At 41.0% G+C, this 15152-nt stretch overlaps 2 protein-coding genes across 5 annotated transcripts in view; both read right to left on the bottom strand.

The window, feature by feature from the left end:
- The window catches only part of LOC120046488 (adhesion G protein-coupled receptor A3-like), a 321556-nt gene that overhangs the window by 71952 nt on the left and 234452 nt on the right, over positions 1-15152 (bottom strand). The gene's annotated exons all lie outside the window — the stretch shown is intronic.
- LOC120046489 lies at positions 1053-9225 on the bottom strand. Of its 4 annotated transcripts, XM_038991770.1 has the most exons (10): positions 6795-9224; positions 5812-5865; positions 5316-5414; positions 5069-5212; positions 2781-4851; positions 2552-2656; positions 2392-2463; positions 2162-2251; positions 2002-2073; positions 1053-1478 (listed from the first exon to the last, which is right to left on the bottom strand). In XM_038991770.1, exons 2-10 carry the CDS (start codon positions 5851-5853, stop codon positions 1270-1272), a joined length of 2904 nt encoding a protein of 967 aa, XP_038847698.1. In that variant the 5' UTR covers positions 5854-5865; positions 6795-9224; the 3' UTR covers positions 1053-1269. The 4 variants fall into 4 exon arrangements, with proteins under 4 accessions (XP_038847698.1, XP_038847696.1, XP_038847695.1 ...); XM_038991768.1 differs by having other exon boundaries at positions 5316-5865; positions 6795-9219; XM_038991767.1 differs by having other exon boundaries at positions 5316-9219.

The raw sequence follows: 15152 nt of genomic DNA on the forward strand, positions 1-15152 counted from the left end.
ACCTCTGTATACCAATATTTATTTTCATAAAGATTTAGGGATTATGGTAAAATTGTAGCGCATGCGCTCAATAGCTCTTCCTTGCTCTCTCTCCCTCACATGCACACGACAGAGATACAGAGGCTCACACACACACACACACACGCACGAACGCGCGCGCGCGCGCACACACACACACACACACACACACACACACACACACACACACACACAGTCTTGCATTTCTAACCAATTTAGGACTCCTCACATTTACATACCTTTTTAGGACCCTGCTTTCCAGACATCATAGAATCACAGAAATTACACTCATGAGCTAGAAAAAAAATCTAATATGAGGAAATCACCGAAAGTTGCCGACATCTTGAAAAAAGATCACTTGTAATTTTACCACCTACTTGAGACCGCACATTGCAAATCAAATCAAATCAAATCGGTCAAATACACATGGTTAGCAGACGTTAATGCGAGTGTAGCGCATTGCTTGTGCTTCTAGTTCCGACCGTGCAGTAATATCTAACAAGTAATGTAACAATTTCACAACTACCTTTTACACACAAGTGTAAAGGAATGAATAAGAATATGTACATATAAATATATGAATGAGCGATGGCCGAACGGCATAGGCAAGATGCAGTAGATGGTATAGAGGACAGTATATACATATGAGATGAGTAATGTAGGGTATGGTAACATTATAGCTGGTTTAACAGTATATACATATGAGGTGAGTAATGTAGGGTACCATTATAGCTGGTTTAACAGTATATACATATGAGATGAGTAATGCAGGGTATGTAAACATTATATAAAGTGGCATTGTTTAAGTGACTAGTGATACATTTATTACATCGATATTTGATGCATTCATTCTATTTTATGACTGAAAATATTGCATGTAGAATGCCACAATGATGCAACACGGATGGCAACTCAACGGCTGTAGTGTAGTTCTACTGTAGTGTAGTTCTACTGTAGTGTAGTTCTTCTGTAAAGTATTTAAACTGGAACAACCATTTCAGTAATAGAGTCATTATATCCAAGTAACAGATTAATAGTTTAGAAAAATGTTTTTTATTTTTCTGTAACATTCAAAGTCAGCAGGCTTTGTATTCTTGAGACCTTAATCACTCCAAAAGTGAACAACCCACCTGGGAAAACTTCCCCCAAACAGAGTGAGATGGAGGACATTCATTAACTGCCTATGAGCTTAAGTCAAGTAAGTCCCATTAAATCCTCAGAGGTACACCAAGATAGAAGCATCTTATACACTTATTTTCTCTGATCTGCAACTATTCTGTTGTGTACATAGAACTTTACTGCTCTCCAGTCCCTGTTTACTAGCGCTTGGCCAGAAGCAGCAATGCATTTCTCACAGTCTTGTTTTCCAGGCGTTTTTCCCATTCGGATAAAATTCATCAAGGAATCTTCAACTGCATCCACCTCTATTGTCGACCAAAACCTTTTTGTTCCTTTGGCACCTTTGGAAAGAGATGACATTATGAATGACTACATTAAATAAAGGTTGAGTACAATACAGTATGTGTTCATCTCTGTATTAACTCTACAAGGTTGCAGCTGTTTCTGCAAAGTGTGTTGAGGTTAAACTAACAATCCCAACTAAATAACTACATAGATAAGGATGTGAGAGAAGAATGTGCAATGCTGACATCAAGGCAGACTCAATCTGTATGGAATCTAAGCCCATCAAATTGTTTGCAATGTAAACCTTCTAATAAAAGCAATACTTATTAAATTAAGTTCCCTCCCCCAGGAAAAACAATGTAAAGTGTGGTAATCCTTCTGTGTTATCATCTATCCTGACACACTAGTTCAGATCTAACGTCTTGACTTGTGTCCAATCCAAACTAATCCGTTCTGTACTGGCATGGTTGGAAATACACCAACTGATGAAGACAGGATTGATCTGGACCAGCACTGTACTATACGTTGACACTACAGAATGAAAATGCACTGACTGAAGACAGCAGGAAACAGTCTAACCATGTGAGCCTCTCTTTTGTCCCAGCTTTCCCTTGGTGATTGGCTGTTTGGCCCGAATCGCTGACATCTCTCCTGGAAAACATCAGTGGAAAACATGTATTTTTCGAAAAGGACATTGTAATTAAGAATACGTCCATATCTATGTAAGGTATAGGCATACCGGTCAGATTTTCTTCATAGGATTTTTCAGACGACTCCTCTCTCTCAGAGTCGTTCTCTGATGCACAATCAGTGGCTGCAGCATCAATTTCTTCAGACATAACAGTTTGTAAAAGACAATAAAAACAAAAGCAAATTGCAGCAAGTTAAATCAGTGCACAAGAAATTAGAGTCAGCATTTTTTGCCAGAGTGAAAATGCACTGACTGAAGACAGCAGGAAACAGTCTAACCATGTGAGCCTCTCTTTTGTCCCAGCTTTCCCTTAGTCATTGGCTGTTTGGCCCGAATCGCTGACATCTCTCCTGGAAAACATCAGTGGAAAACATGTATTTTTCGAAAAGGACATTGTAATTAAGAATACGTCCATATCTATGTAAGGTATAGGCATACCGGTCAGATTTTCTTCATAGGATTTTTCAGATGACTCCTCTCTCTCAGAGTCGTTCTCTGATGAACAAGAGTCTGCAGCCTCATTATTTTCAGCCATGCTTTTTTCTAAAAGATGGCCAAAAGAAGAATGCTAAATTGAGGCAAGCTAAATCTGCGCAAAACAAAACCTTTGTTTTTATTGTCAGTGTAAACTTTTTGCCATTAAACTAAACACTGGGGGTAAACTTACCACTGGGACTGATGGTTATTTGATCCAGACTTTTCCCCTTGAACTCTGCCAATCTGCCCTGTTCACATGCCATCAGTATTTTACTTATTTTGGCCAACTGAAGCGTTCCCTCTGGAAGACGGTAGAACTTTCGATGAATCCGAATGTCGTGACCCAAGAAGTCAGCAAACTGGTCCTGTTCTGTATCATTGAGATTTAACACTCTGGAGAGGGTGGCAACCTGTTTTCGTAGTTTAGTTGATGACAATGCTTCAGGTAACTTGGCACCACATTGTTTGGCATAGGCGCGGATGCAGTCATTCCCCCGAAAATGTGTATCATATCCTGGCCTGGCAAATAAGTAGATATTTCCTTCGCTCACTCCACATGAGCACCGCTCTTTGATAAGCAGCTCTAAAGATTCCACCATCACTGGAGTAAGGATTACAGGCACCTTCCTGCCACGCTTCCCACAGGTTTCAATGCGTTCAAAATGCGCACAGAGTAGTCTCTCAACCTCTGTTAGCGCCACTGCAACATCTTTGTTAAGTGGGGATTTGTCCCTGGAGTGAAATGTTGCCACAGACATCTTTGACACCTCTCCCTCTCTTTTCCTGTTGAAGATAATCATCTGAGCCAGTATCACTTTTGCTAGATTGCTCCATTTTCCTGAGGTTTTCTCATCGCACAGTTGGTTGTAGTATTGTTTCTGCTTTTCATCTAAGTACATGTGTATTTTTTTAACGTCATCTGCTAATGGAATAAGCTGCGGTGCGTTCCATTTCTTCTGTTCAAGTGTACGATATGCAGCAGAAGAGATCATTTCATTCCAGCGAAGACGGTAGATGCCTTGGAAGTCTCGGACAAGCTTCAACTTTTCTTCATTCTGGGTAATAAGAGCTTCACCCTCCATGATGTCTGCAATTTTCTGGATGCTTTGCCCAAGCTTTGTCGCCAGGGTTGCTTTTTCGAATTTGTTTGTCTTTTCATCATAGCCAGTCACTTCTTTGACAGCTTTTATGATGTGTTGGAAGTGTTTTGGGTTGATATAATCCTTCATCTTTTTCAGTGGTGTCACCTTTCTACCTTTAATCACAAGTCTCCCTAGTTCTCGCAAAGTTTGACGAATGTGCTGGTGTTGTGAGGGGTTCTCCCCTTTCTTGTTGTACATTTTTTCACCCAATGCCAAGATGTATCTGTCTTGTTTTACTGCATGGGCTACATCATCTTGAGCCATGTTACTCACAAGTTTCCATACCTTTTCACTCACTCCTTTAGCAACCGGTTGAGCATTAGCACAGAGCGCCTGTATTCTGGTTTTGCCAGGCATCTCCTTTCGAACGTGTTGTGCTAGTGTGCACCTTGCCACATGCCTCCACATAGATTTGCGTTTAAAGAGCCCATGGCAGGCAAAACAATGCTGATAGTCCTGGTGATTGGTCTTGTCATTACTTGTTTGTTTACATGGTACCAAAACCCCCTTTCCTTCTTTAAGTGCCTGAATGTTGTGTGCCCGATTCCCCTTCTTGCGAAGAAGATTCAGCTGAAGTCTCCTAGCTTTTGATCTCTTTGCAAACCGAAGTGCAGTAGCTACTTCTATTTCATCCCCATGTTTACGTTGTAAATGACGGGCAATTTTGGATTGCGGTTGCTCGCAAAACAGACAGAAGTGCTTTTTTTGGTGGTACTTTTTGGATCCATCTAATTCTGAGACATTCATTACAAGCAATGATTCACTGCTAGTGTTTGACATTGGGGAACTAGTACATCTCTTATAAGTATTTGCATATTGATTCTTTCTCTTGAGTTCTGTTTCTTCATTTGAGCTGTTTTCTTCTGAGGAACTTCTGCATCTCTTGCTAGTCTTCTTGTAGTGATTCCTTCTCTTGACTCCTGCTATTTTATCTGAACTGTCTCCCTCTGAGACTAAATCAACGTGTTTACTGCTGTCCACCCTTGTCTTTGGTTCTGAAAAATCATCAGAATTGTCTTCCTCTGATGATTCTGATGGCCCTGGGACATAATCACCTTCACTGTTGTCAATGCTGGTTATTGAGTCATCAGTCTTGTATCCAAGCATAGCTTTGGTCAACTGTATTGAAGAAAAAAATTATATTGGATAACTAGACAGATTACAAAGTATTTGGACACCGGCACATTTTGATTAGTTACGACTGTGCTCCTCTACTTGTTTATGTTATAATACTATGAATATGGGATGAAAGTGCAGACTTGCCCATCTTTGATTTACAAAGCTGATTCACAAGAACTTACAGTATGTGCTGGTGTTGAATGACACTTTAACTTACGTATATACTGTCTGTTCTGATCAACGGTGGTGCATCATCCAACACATTGACTATCGACCCAGAAGTACTGGCAGCCTCAGAGGTACTGGCAGCCTCAGAGGTACTGGCAGCCTCAGAGGTACTGGCAGCCTCGGTGTCTGACATCTAAGGATACAATAAAATGATATTAGTCATGTGCAAATTAGGCAATAGGATATGATAACGATTCAACCATCCCCAGTATCCTCATTCTAAACAACTGACAAACCTGCGCTTCGGGATTTATCTTTTCCTTTTCAAATCTGGCCTCACAAGTTGAACTATGCTTCTTTAGATTTTCCATGCGCCTTCTTAGCCTCTGCAGTGCCTTTGTAAAGGAAGACAAAAAGAAACGTTGAGACTTAATAGAATGACAAGATTGCTCGGCACACAACAGGGGATGGGCTGGGGGACACCAATGACTGTTATCATTGACTAATAGAGGGGCTGGGGGACACCAATGACTGTTATCATTGACTAATAGAGGGGCTGTTATCATTGACTAATAGAGGTCCAACAAACATCTATTACAATTTCTGTTTTTTTAAAACTACTTTCAAGGTAAAAAAGCAAGTATAAGCATAACAGAAGCACATTATGCAAGTTCCTGCATGCAACTAAAGCTGAATCTGCTTTTATGGATGGACTAAAAGAGAATCAGTATGAGTGGTTTGGCTAAAGCAAGGCAAGCGTACTCTAAATACTAGGCAAATCAGAAAACATACCGCATTGGTTACTTTGTAGGTTCCTGGACTCTTATCTTCCATTATGTTTTCGATCTTAAAAAATGTGTGTAAGAAATAGGGATTTGGTTAAAGAATCTGCCAGTATATGTATATATTTTTTCAAGACAGTGAATTGTCACAGTCCTACCAAAATGGACACTTTCCACAACCCTTATACTTGTTGTGGTGTTTCACTCTTTTATGTGCAAAAAAAAAAGAACTAGGAACCCCACCACGCCCCTCCCCCCACCCAAACTAATGTCCATGGTTTTCAATAAAAAAAATCTGGTCACTTATTTCTTAATTAGTTTAACATATTTCTTATTTTCATCTGAATTATTTCAATGTAAAAAACGGTATTTGGGTAAGAAAGGGCTATAAAAAACGGGCGCAACTTCAATACATTAATTTAATGAGGGGGTTTAAATATTTTAACACACATACAGGCTTATGACTTGACAAAACAGATGAAAAGGAACTGGCTTTTCTTGCTAGCTTGTTACACTATAGCAATATTATTTTCCAATGCATGTAACATTGTGTTAACCACAATCATGTATTCTAAATCATAGACACGTTTACCAATTATGCTAAACTTATTAGCTAGCTTGCAACCATAGCTAGCATATTTCTTTTTTTAACTAGCATGGGTAGCATGCTAACCGTTAGCTAGCACGCTAACAGTTAGCTAGCACACTAACCGTTAGCAAGCCACAAATAACTATAAGGTAGAAACATGCAAAGTAACAATTGCACATTAATGAATTGTTTGGATAAACCTGCCAATTTCAATGTCATGACGCAGTATATCTGACACAATGCGGCTTTCAGACATCGTCAATGCATGTTGGATTCCACCGAAAGACATACATGACTGACATTAATTCATTAAAAATAAAGACAACGAGAACATGCATTGCTTGTCAATACACCAAATACAATTTTAGCTAGAATATTGGTTAACAGTTTAGTTAATAGCTTACCTTCTTGCATGAATGCAAACATCTGCAACCATCCTCCTCTTCCTTAAAACACGTGCTGCACAGCTACTTCAGTGGTGATCACGCTCAGGCAGGGACAGGTTTGCCAGGTCAATTTCAAATTTCTAGGAGTCTGCTCAAAACCAGCCTTCAAAACCCACCTTCACTAGCACAATTTTAGCAGAATACGGCGAAATTAATGATTTTTTTTAAATGCCATGTTGGTAACGTTGCAATATAGAAGTAGTATAACAACTTCCACCTAGCGACCAAAACCTTTCACCTGCCACAAAGTTTTAAAAGTACATCAATAAACCACAAATAGTGTACATGGCAACCTTGAGCAGAGATTTATGCTGCAACATGGGGGAGGGGGAACTGTGTATCTTTTATTATTATAATATTTTTATTAACAACACATAAATACAGGAAGTACATATGGGAACACAAGTATATATAAATAATATACAGGACGGGGGAGGGGGGGGACTGTGTTGACCTATAAAACCTTTGATAGTTTGGTACTGTTGTGCACTTTGCAGTGGGGGAGGGGCAGGACCTCAAGCGGAAATTATGGCCAGTAGATATGCATAACAATGATTCCATCAGCCCAGATTTCTGAATATGTCTGCAATGTTATTACTGTTAGCCACATTTCCTTAGACAATTTGGGTTTGTAGCTTACACAATCAGTATCAGTGAGGTGGTAAGTGCAGCTACTTGAATGGTCTGTACATGAAAGATGGAGTGGTGGATATGTACATTTTTCACTGGGGAGACTTGCTGACACAAAAGTAGCTTATGGCAGGTTAAGATTTGATCTAGCAACCTAACCCATCAGCAATCAGATTAATTACCTGCCCACAGACCACTCAAACAGCCTACTGATATTAACAGCCATCTCTCACTATAGGCACTCAGCTACTCCCACAATCTCTCTTTCTCTCTTATAACAGGCCTTTTTTTAATCATATTTGCATTTATCTTCCACTAGATCCCTGGTTTCACAATGTGGAATAAAATGTAATGATAATACGTGATTTCAGGTTTGTACTGCTGTGAAGACGTAGGCCTTTACATCAGCATTGATCTCTTTGCAAAAAGCCTCAAGAAAACTCATAATAACATTGGGTAGCTGATGAGTAGCTGATGTTCATATCTTAAAGGACAAGTCCCTATAAGCCTTTGTCAGGAATCAGGACTGGGTTAATAAAGCCAACGCAACTGCATGTTTTACAAATGGTAGGCTATCAAATGTTAGGCCTAGTTATAAAATGACATTATAGGCCAACATTGTACACTATAGGCCTATTTCTTTTCCGGGTAGGAGAAGGTCTATTGCAGACTTGCCTAGTGCGGCAAAATGGCCGAAACATGGCCTGGTCATGGATGAAAAGCACATTTTCAAACTGGGGTAGAACTGAGGGAACATAAGGCAGACCCCAGGATTTCAGCTTCCTGTGTTAGCTGTTGTAATCCTCTTGCTGCGTATATTTGTAGAAAGCCTCACCCCAACAGAGAGTTATGGGGAGGGAGGTATAATCAAAATGTCTGCTTAATGCTTTTGAGGGAGCAGCAGAAAAGTGTACCCAACCTGGGGTACAACTTGCTAGAATTGGTAGTTGAAGCAGTAGTAGTAGCCATGTAATGGCAGCAGTGTTGTAGTTGAGTCACAAAAGCATAAGTCCGAGTCAATTCACAAGACCCTATGGCTACTCTGAGTTGAGTCAAAGTCACCAATGTTGGAGTCAGGAGTCGAGTCACAAGTCCCTATGGCTGAAATCAGAGTCCCACTGTTTGGTCCAAGAGTTCAAGTCTAAGACAATGGGTCCATATTAACTTAATATTAAGTTATTAACCCAGTCAGATAGTGTCAGGAGGAATTTGATCAATCATTTTTCGTATCCCCTTTCTTTCTGTGCCAACAAATGTTTATATGCTACAGGTAAACCAGATTGTCAGCTAGCTAGCTAATTAGGTAACATGTTGAACATGGTGTGGCTGCACAGCTTCTTCATATTTGATGTAGTCTAAATAGAAACTGAAAGACACAGACAGACATATACACCTCTATAAACTATACTGAAGTCAGATATTAGTGGCTAATGTGCACATTCTGTGGAGGTCAACTAGATCTGTTAAAAGGTCTACAACAACAACACATTTTATGTTTGTGTTAGAGAGCACATAACATGCCTATCTGAATTTAACTTAATCATTTGAAATCACATATTTCAATGTTAAGCTTTGATTTGTAACATATTAACTGTTTTTCAGTGCATAGTAGTCTACAAGAGTCTGTAGAACAGGTTCATATTAGTGGTACAGTTGAGTGAGAATTCCAGCCAGCAGTTGACATCCACCCACAACCACAAAGTCATATACACTGCTCAAAAAAATAAAGGGAACACTAAAATAACACATCCTAGATCTGAATGAATGAAATATTCTTAAATACCTTTTTCTTTACATAGTTAAATGTGATGACAACAAAATCACACAAAAATGGTCAATGGAAATCAAATTTATCAACCCATGGAGGTCTGGATTTGGAGTCACACTCAAAATTAAAGTGGAAAACCACAATACAGGCTGATCCAACTTTGATGTAATGTCCTTAAAACAAGTCAAAATGAAGCTCAGTAGTGTGTGTGGCCTCCACGTGCCTGTATGACCTTCCTACAACGCCTGGGCATGCTCCTGATGAGGTGGCGGATGGTCTCCTGAGGGATCTCCTCCCAGACCTGGACTAAAGCATCCGCCAACTCCTGGACAGTCTGTGGTGCAGTGTGGCGTTGGTGGATGGAGCGAGACATGATGTCCCAGATGTGCTCAATTGGATTCAGGTCTGGGGAACGGGCGGGCCAGTCCATAGCATCAATGCCTTCCTCTTGCAGGAACTGCTGACACACTCCAGCCACATGAGGTCTAGCATTGTCTTGCATTAGGAGGAACCCAGGGCCAACAGCACCAGCATATGTTCTCACAAGGGGTCTGAGGATCTCATCTCGGTACCTAATGGCAGTCAGGCTACCTCTGGCGAGCACATTGAGGGCTGTGCGGCCCCCCAAAGAAATGCCACCCCACACCATGACTGACCCACCGCCAAACCGGTCATGCTGGAGGATGTTGCAGGCAGCAGAACGTTCTCCACGGCGTCTCCAGACTCTGTCACGTCTGTCACATGTGCTCAGTGTGAACCTGCTTTCATCTGTGAAGAGCACTGGGCGCCAGTGGCAAATTTGCCAATCTTGGTGTTCTCTGGCAAATGCCAAACGTCCTGCACGGTGTTGGGCTCTAAGCACAACCCCCACCTGTGGACGTCGGGCCCTCATACCACCCTCATGGAGTCTGTTTCTGACCGTTTGAGCAGACACATGCACATTTGTGGCCTGCTGGAGGTCATTTTGCAGGGCTCTGGCAGTGCTCCTCCTACTCCTCCTTGCACAAAGGCGGAGGTAGCGGTCCTGCTGCTGGGTTGTTGCCCTCCTACGGCCTCCTCCACGTCTCCTGATGTACTGGCCTGTCTCCTGGTAGCGCCTCCATGCTCTGGACACTACGCTGACAGACACAGCAAACCTCCTTGCCACAGCTCGCATTGATGTGCCATCCTGGATGAGCTGCACTACCTGAGCCACTTGTGTGGGTTGTAGACTCCGTCTCATGCTACCACTAGAGTGAAAGCACCGCCAGCATTCAAAAGTGAACAAAACATCACCCAGGAAGCATAGGAACTGAGAAGTGGTCTGTGGTCACCACCAGCAGAACCACTCCTTTATTGGGGGTGTCTTGCTAATTGCCTATAATTTCCACATGTTGTCTATTCCATTTGCACAACAGCATGTGAAATTTATTGTCAATCAGTGTTGCTTCCTAAGTGGACAGTTTGATTTCACAGAAGTGTGATTGACTTGGAGTTACATTGTGTTGTTTAAGTGTTCCCTTATTTTTTTGAGCAGTGTATATTAAGGCCAAATATAAGTCTTAATGAAGAAACTGCTATAGACAATACTGAAGTAAGATATTAGTGGCTCATGTTAACATTGATGTGGAGGTCAACTGATCCTAGATCTGTGACTTTAAGTGCCTAAAGCCAACTCTAATATACAGTACCAGTCAAAAGTTTGGACACACAAACTCATTTAAGGGTTTTTCTTTATTTTTACTATTTTCTACATTGTAGAATAATAGTGAAAACATCAAAACTGAGAATAATACATATGGAATCATGTTGTAACCAAAAAAGTGTTAAACAACTCAAAATATATTTTATATTTGAGATTCTTCAAACCCTTTGCCTTGATGACAGCTTTGCACACTCTTGGCATTCTCTCACCCAGCTTCACCTGGAATGCTTTTCCAGCAGTCTTGAAGGAGTTCTCACATATGCTGAGTACTTGTTGGTTGCTTTTCCTTCACTCTACGGTCCAACTCATCCCAAACCATCTCAATTGGGTTGAGGTCGGCTGATTGTGGAGGCCAGGTCATCTGATGCAGCACTCCATCACTCTCCTTGGTCAAATAGCCCTTACACAGCCTGGAGGTGAGTTTTGGGTCATTGTCCTGTTGAAAAATAAATGATATCCCCACTAAGCGCAGACAAGATGGGATGGTGTATCGCTGCAGAATGCTGTGGTAGCCATGCTGGTTAAGTGTGCCTTGAATTCTAAATAAATCTCTGACAGTGTCACCAGCAAAGCACCACCACACCTCCTTCTCCATGCTTCACGGTGGGAACCACACATGCATAGATAATCCGTTCACCTGCTCTGCGTCTCACAAAGACACAGTTGGACCCAAACATTTCAAATTTGGACTCATCAGACCAAAGGACAGATTTCCACCGGTCTAATGTCCATTGCTAGAGTTTCTTGGGCCAAACAAGTCTCTTCTTATTTTTGGTGTCCTTTAGTAGTGGTTTCTTTGCAGCAATTCGGCCATGAAGGCCTGATTCACGCATTCTCCTCTGAACAGTTGATGTTACTTGAACTCTGGGAAGCATTTATTTGGGCTGCAATCTGAGGCTGGTAACTCTAATGAATTCATCCTCTGCAGCAGAGGTAACTCTGGTTCTTCCTTTCCTGTGGCGGTCCTCATGAGAGCCAGTTTAATTATAGCGCTTGATGGTTTTTGTGACTGCACTTGAAGAAACTTTTAAAAAGTTATTGACATTTTCCTCATTGACTGACCTTCATGCCTTAAAGTAATGATGGACTGTTGTCTCTGTTTGCTTACTTGCGCTGTTCTTGCCATAATAGGGACTTGGTATTTTACCAAATAGAGCTATCTTCTGTATACCACCCCTACCTTGTCACAACACAACTGATTGGCTCAAACGCATTAAGAAAGAAAGAAATTCCACAAATGTACTTTTAACAAGGCACACCTGTTAATTGAAATGCATTCCAGGTGACTACCTTATGAAGCTGTCAAGAGTGTGCGAAGAGAGTGCCAAGAGTGTGCGAAGCTGTCATCAAGGCAAAGGGTGTTTACTTAAAATAATGTCAAATCTCAAATATATTTTTATTTGTTTAACACTTTTTTGGTTACTATGTGATTCCATATGTGTTATTTCATAGTTTTGATGTCTACAATATTATTCTACAATGTAGAAAATAGTAAAAATATAGAATCCCTTGAATGAGTATGTGTGTCCAAACATTTGACTGGTACTGTATATATATTTTGCGGTTGGCTAAAGCCTCAAGTATGAAGGTAGGGTGGCCACGCCCATCTCGTTTATGAACTTTATGGGGCCTAAGGCCATTTCTAATATATAGATGCTGCTATTGGCTCAGTATTCAAGTATGATGTCGGGAGTGCCACGTTGTGCCACCCAGTTAAGTTACAAGTGTCCAGGGGCAAGCCTTCTTATATCAATGGTCTGATTAGCTCGAGACTCACATACGCATCTCCCCTCATTGCCATAGACATGTTTAAGCTATGACCCCCTAGACAAATCCCCTCAATAGCTTTGAAGACTAGAAATGTACGAATACCCTTAGTTAGATAGAATTTGTAAACGTTCCAAAAAGGGCCAAAAAAACCGGATAAAAATCAGTTTTTATAATATGTACCAGTTCATGAGGGTTGCCTAATCACACACATGACATTTTAGAAAGATGTGACCTTTTTAACCCTTTGAAACAGCCCCTATGACCCCAATTCAAGGCACTTCCGGTTGTCACAGGAAGCTGAAAATAAACACATATCCTCATTGGGGTAGGCTTTTACAGAATCCTGAGTTTCAAGTCTTTACGTTAAGAACTGACTGATTTACAGAGGGTTGAACTCAGTGTTTATACAAACTGCAGGTTGGGTATATCAAAACCACTTTTAGGGTAATTTAACCACTTCCGGTTGCTCTAGGAAGCTTAAACTCAACACAGGTAATCCTCATAGTGGCCTGATGGATTGTCATTGAAGACAGCTTGAGATGGCAATCATAACCCACATAGGCATCAGGTTGAATTTAGGGCAGCAGGCAATGTATTCCTATGGGGAGAGATGTCAATGTAAACTGTTAGAAGAAAACACCCTGTTTTCACTGTTAAGGGTTAATTCCACACTGTCAAGGTTAGGCTTGCACAGATCGGGAGGACCTTGGGAAGGTTCCTGTGATTGAATTGTGCTTCTAGCCTCAACGGTTCTGCCGCTGTCACCCAAAAGCACCTCACATTTAGGTCAGGCTTCGTTTTGGGCCTTGTGCTAAGACCTTTCTGGATGTCAATATCGTTCCCCAAAAACGTCAGAGACAGCTGCTCTTCACATATGTGGCTCTGTATATGGCCCCCAACCATAATCTGGAAATATATTAAATTCAGACTATACATGGATACATAGCACTACCTAGGTGGAACTTGTAAGTCCTCCAAAAAGAGCCAAAAAAAACGGATAAAAATCAGTTTTTATAATATGTACCGGTTCATGAGGGTTGCCTAATCACACACATGACATTTTAGAAAGATGTGACCTTTTTAACCCTTTGAAACAGCCCCTATGACCCCAATTCAAGGCACTTCCGGTTGTCACAGGAAGCTGAAAATAAACACATATCCTCATTGGGGTAGGCTTTTACAGAATCCTGAGTTTCAAGTCTTTACGTTAAGAACTGACTGATTTACAGAGGGTTGAACTCAGTGTTTATACAAACTGCAGGTTGGGTATATCAAAACCACTTTTAGGGTAATTTAACCACTTCCGGTTGCTCTAGGAAGCTTAAACTCAACACAGGTAATCCTCATAGTGGCCTGATGGATTGTCATTGAAGACAGCTTGAGATGGCAATCATAACCCACATAGGCATCAGGTTGAATTTAGGGCAGCAGGCAATGTATTCCTATGGGGAGAGATGTCAATGTAAACTGTTAGAAGAAAACACCCTGTTTTCACTGTTAAGGGTTAATTCCACACTGTCAAGGTTAGGCTTGCACAGATCGGGAGGACCTTGGGAAGGTTCCTGTGATTGAATTGTGCTTCTAGCCTCAACGGTTCTGCCGCTGTCACCCAAAAGCACCTCACATTTAGGTCAGGCTTCGTTTTGGGCCTTGTGCTAAGACCTTTCTGGATGTCAATATCGTTCCCCAAAAACGTCAGAGACAGCTGCTCTTCACATATGTGGCTCTGTATATGGCCCCCAACCATAATCTGGAAATATATTAAATTCAGACTATACATGGATACATAGCACTACCTAGGTGGAACTTGTAAGTCCTCCAAAAAGAGCCAAAAAAACCGGATAAAAATCTGTTTTTATAATATGTACCGGTTCATGAGGGTTGCCTAATCACACACATGACATTTTAGAAAGATGTGACCTTTTTAACCCTTTGAAACAGCCCCTATGACCCCAATTCAAGGCACTTCCGGTTGTCACAGGAAGCTGAAAATAAACACATATCCTCATTGGGGTAGGCTTTTACAGAATCCTGAGTTTCAAGTCTTTACGTTAAGAACTGACTGATTTACAGCGTTCGCCACAATAACATCTGCTAACCATGTGTCTTTATATACGGTATGTTATACCATATATGGCATCTTGCCTATGCCGCTCGGTCATTACTCATCCATATATTTATATGTATATATTCTATTCCATCCCTTTACTTGATTTGTGTGTATTAGGTAGCTGTTCTGGAACGGTTGTTGTTGAATTGCTAGATTACTTGTTAGATATTACTACAATGTGTCCTAAAATGGTTACAAATACAAGACTGTGTGTGTGCGCGTGTGTGTGCGTGTGTCTAACTTTGTTGATTAATTGTCCAGAACACTGCGTTTCCTTGGAGCTCACTCCTTCAGAGACCAAGTTATTCAAAGTGTCTCTTAAAAAAATATGTATTATTCAAAGTTATAAATGCC

This window comes from Salvelinus namaycush, chromosome 4 (genome assembly GCF_016432855.1).
Source record: "Salvelinus namaycush isolate Seneca chromosome 4, SaNama_1.0, whole genome shotgun sequence".
In the NCBI taxonomy this organism is placed as follows: Eukaryota; Metazoa; Chordata; class Actinopteri; order Salmoniformes; family Salmonidae; genus Salvelinus; species Salvelinus namaycush.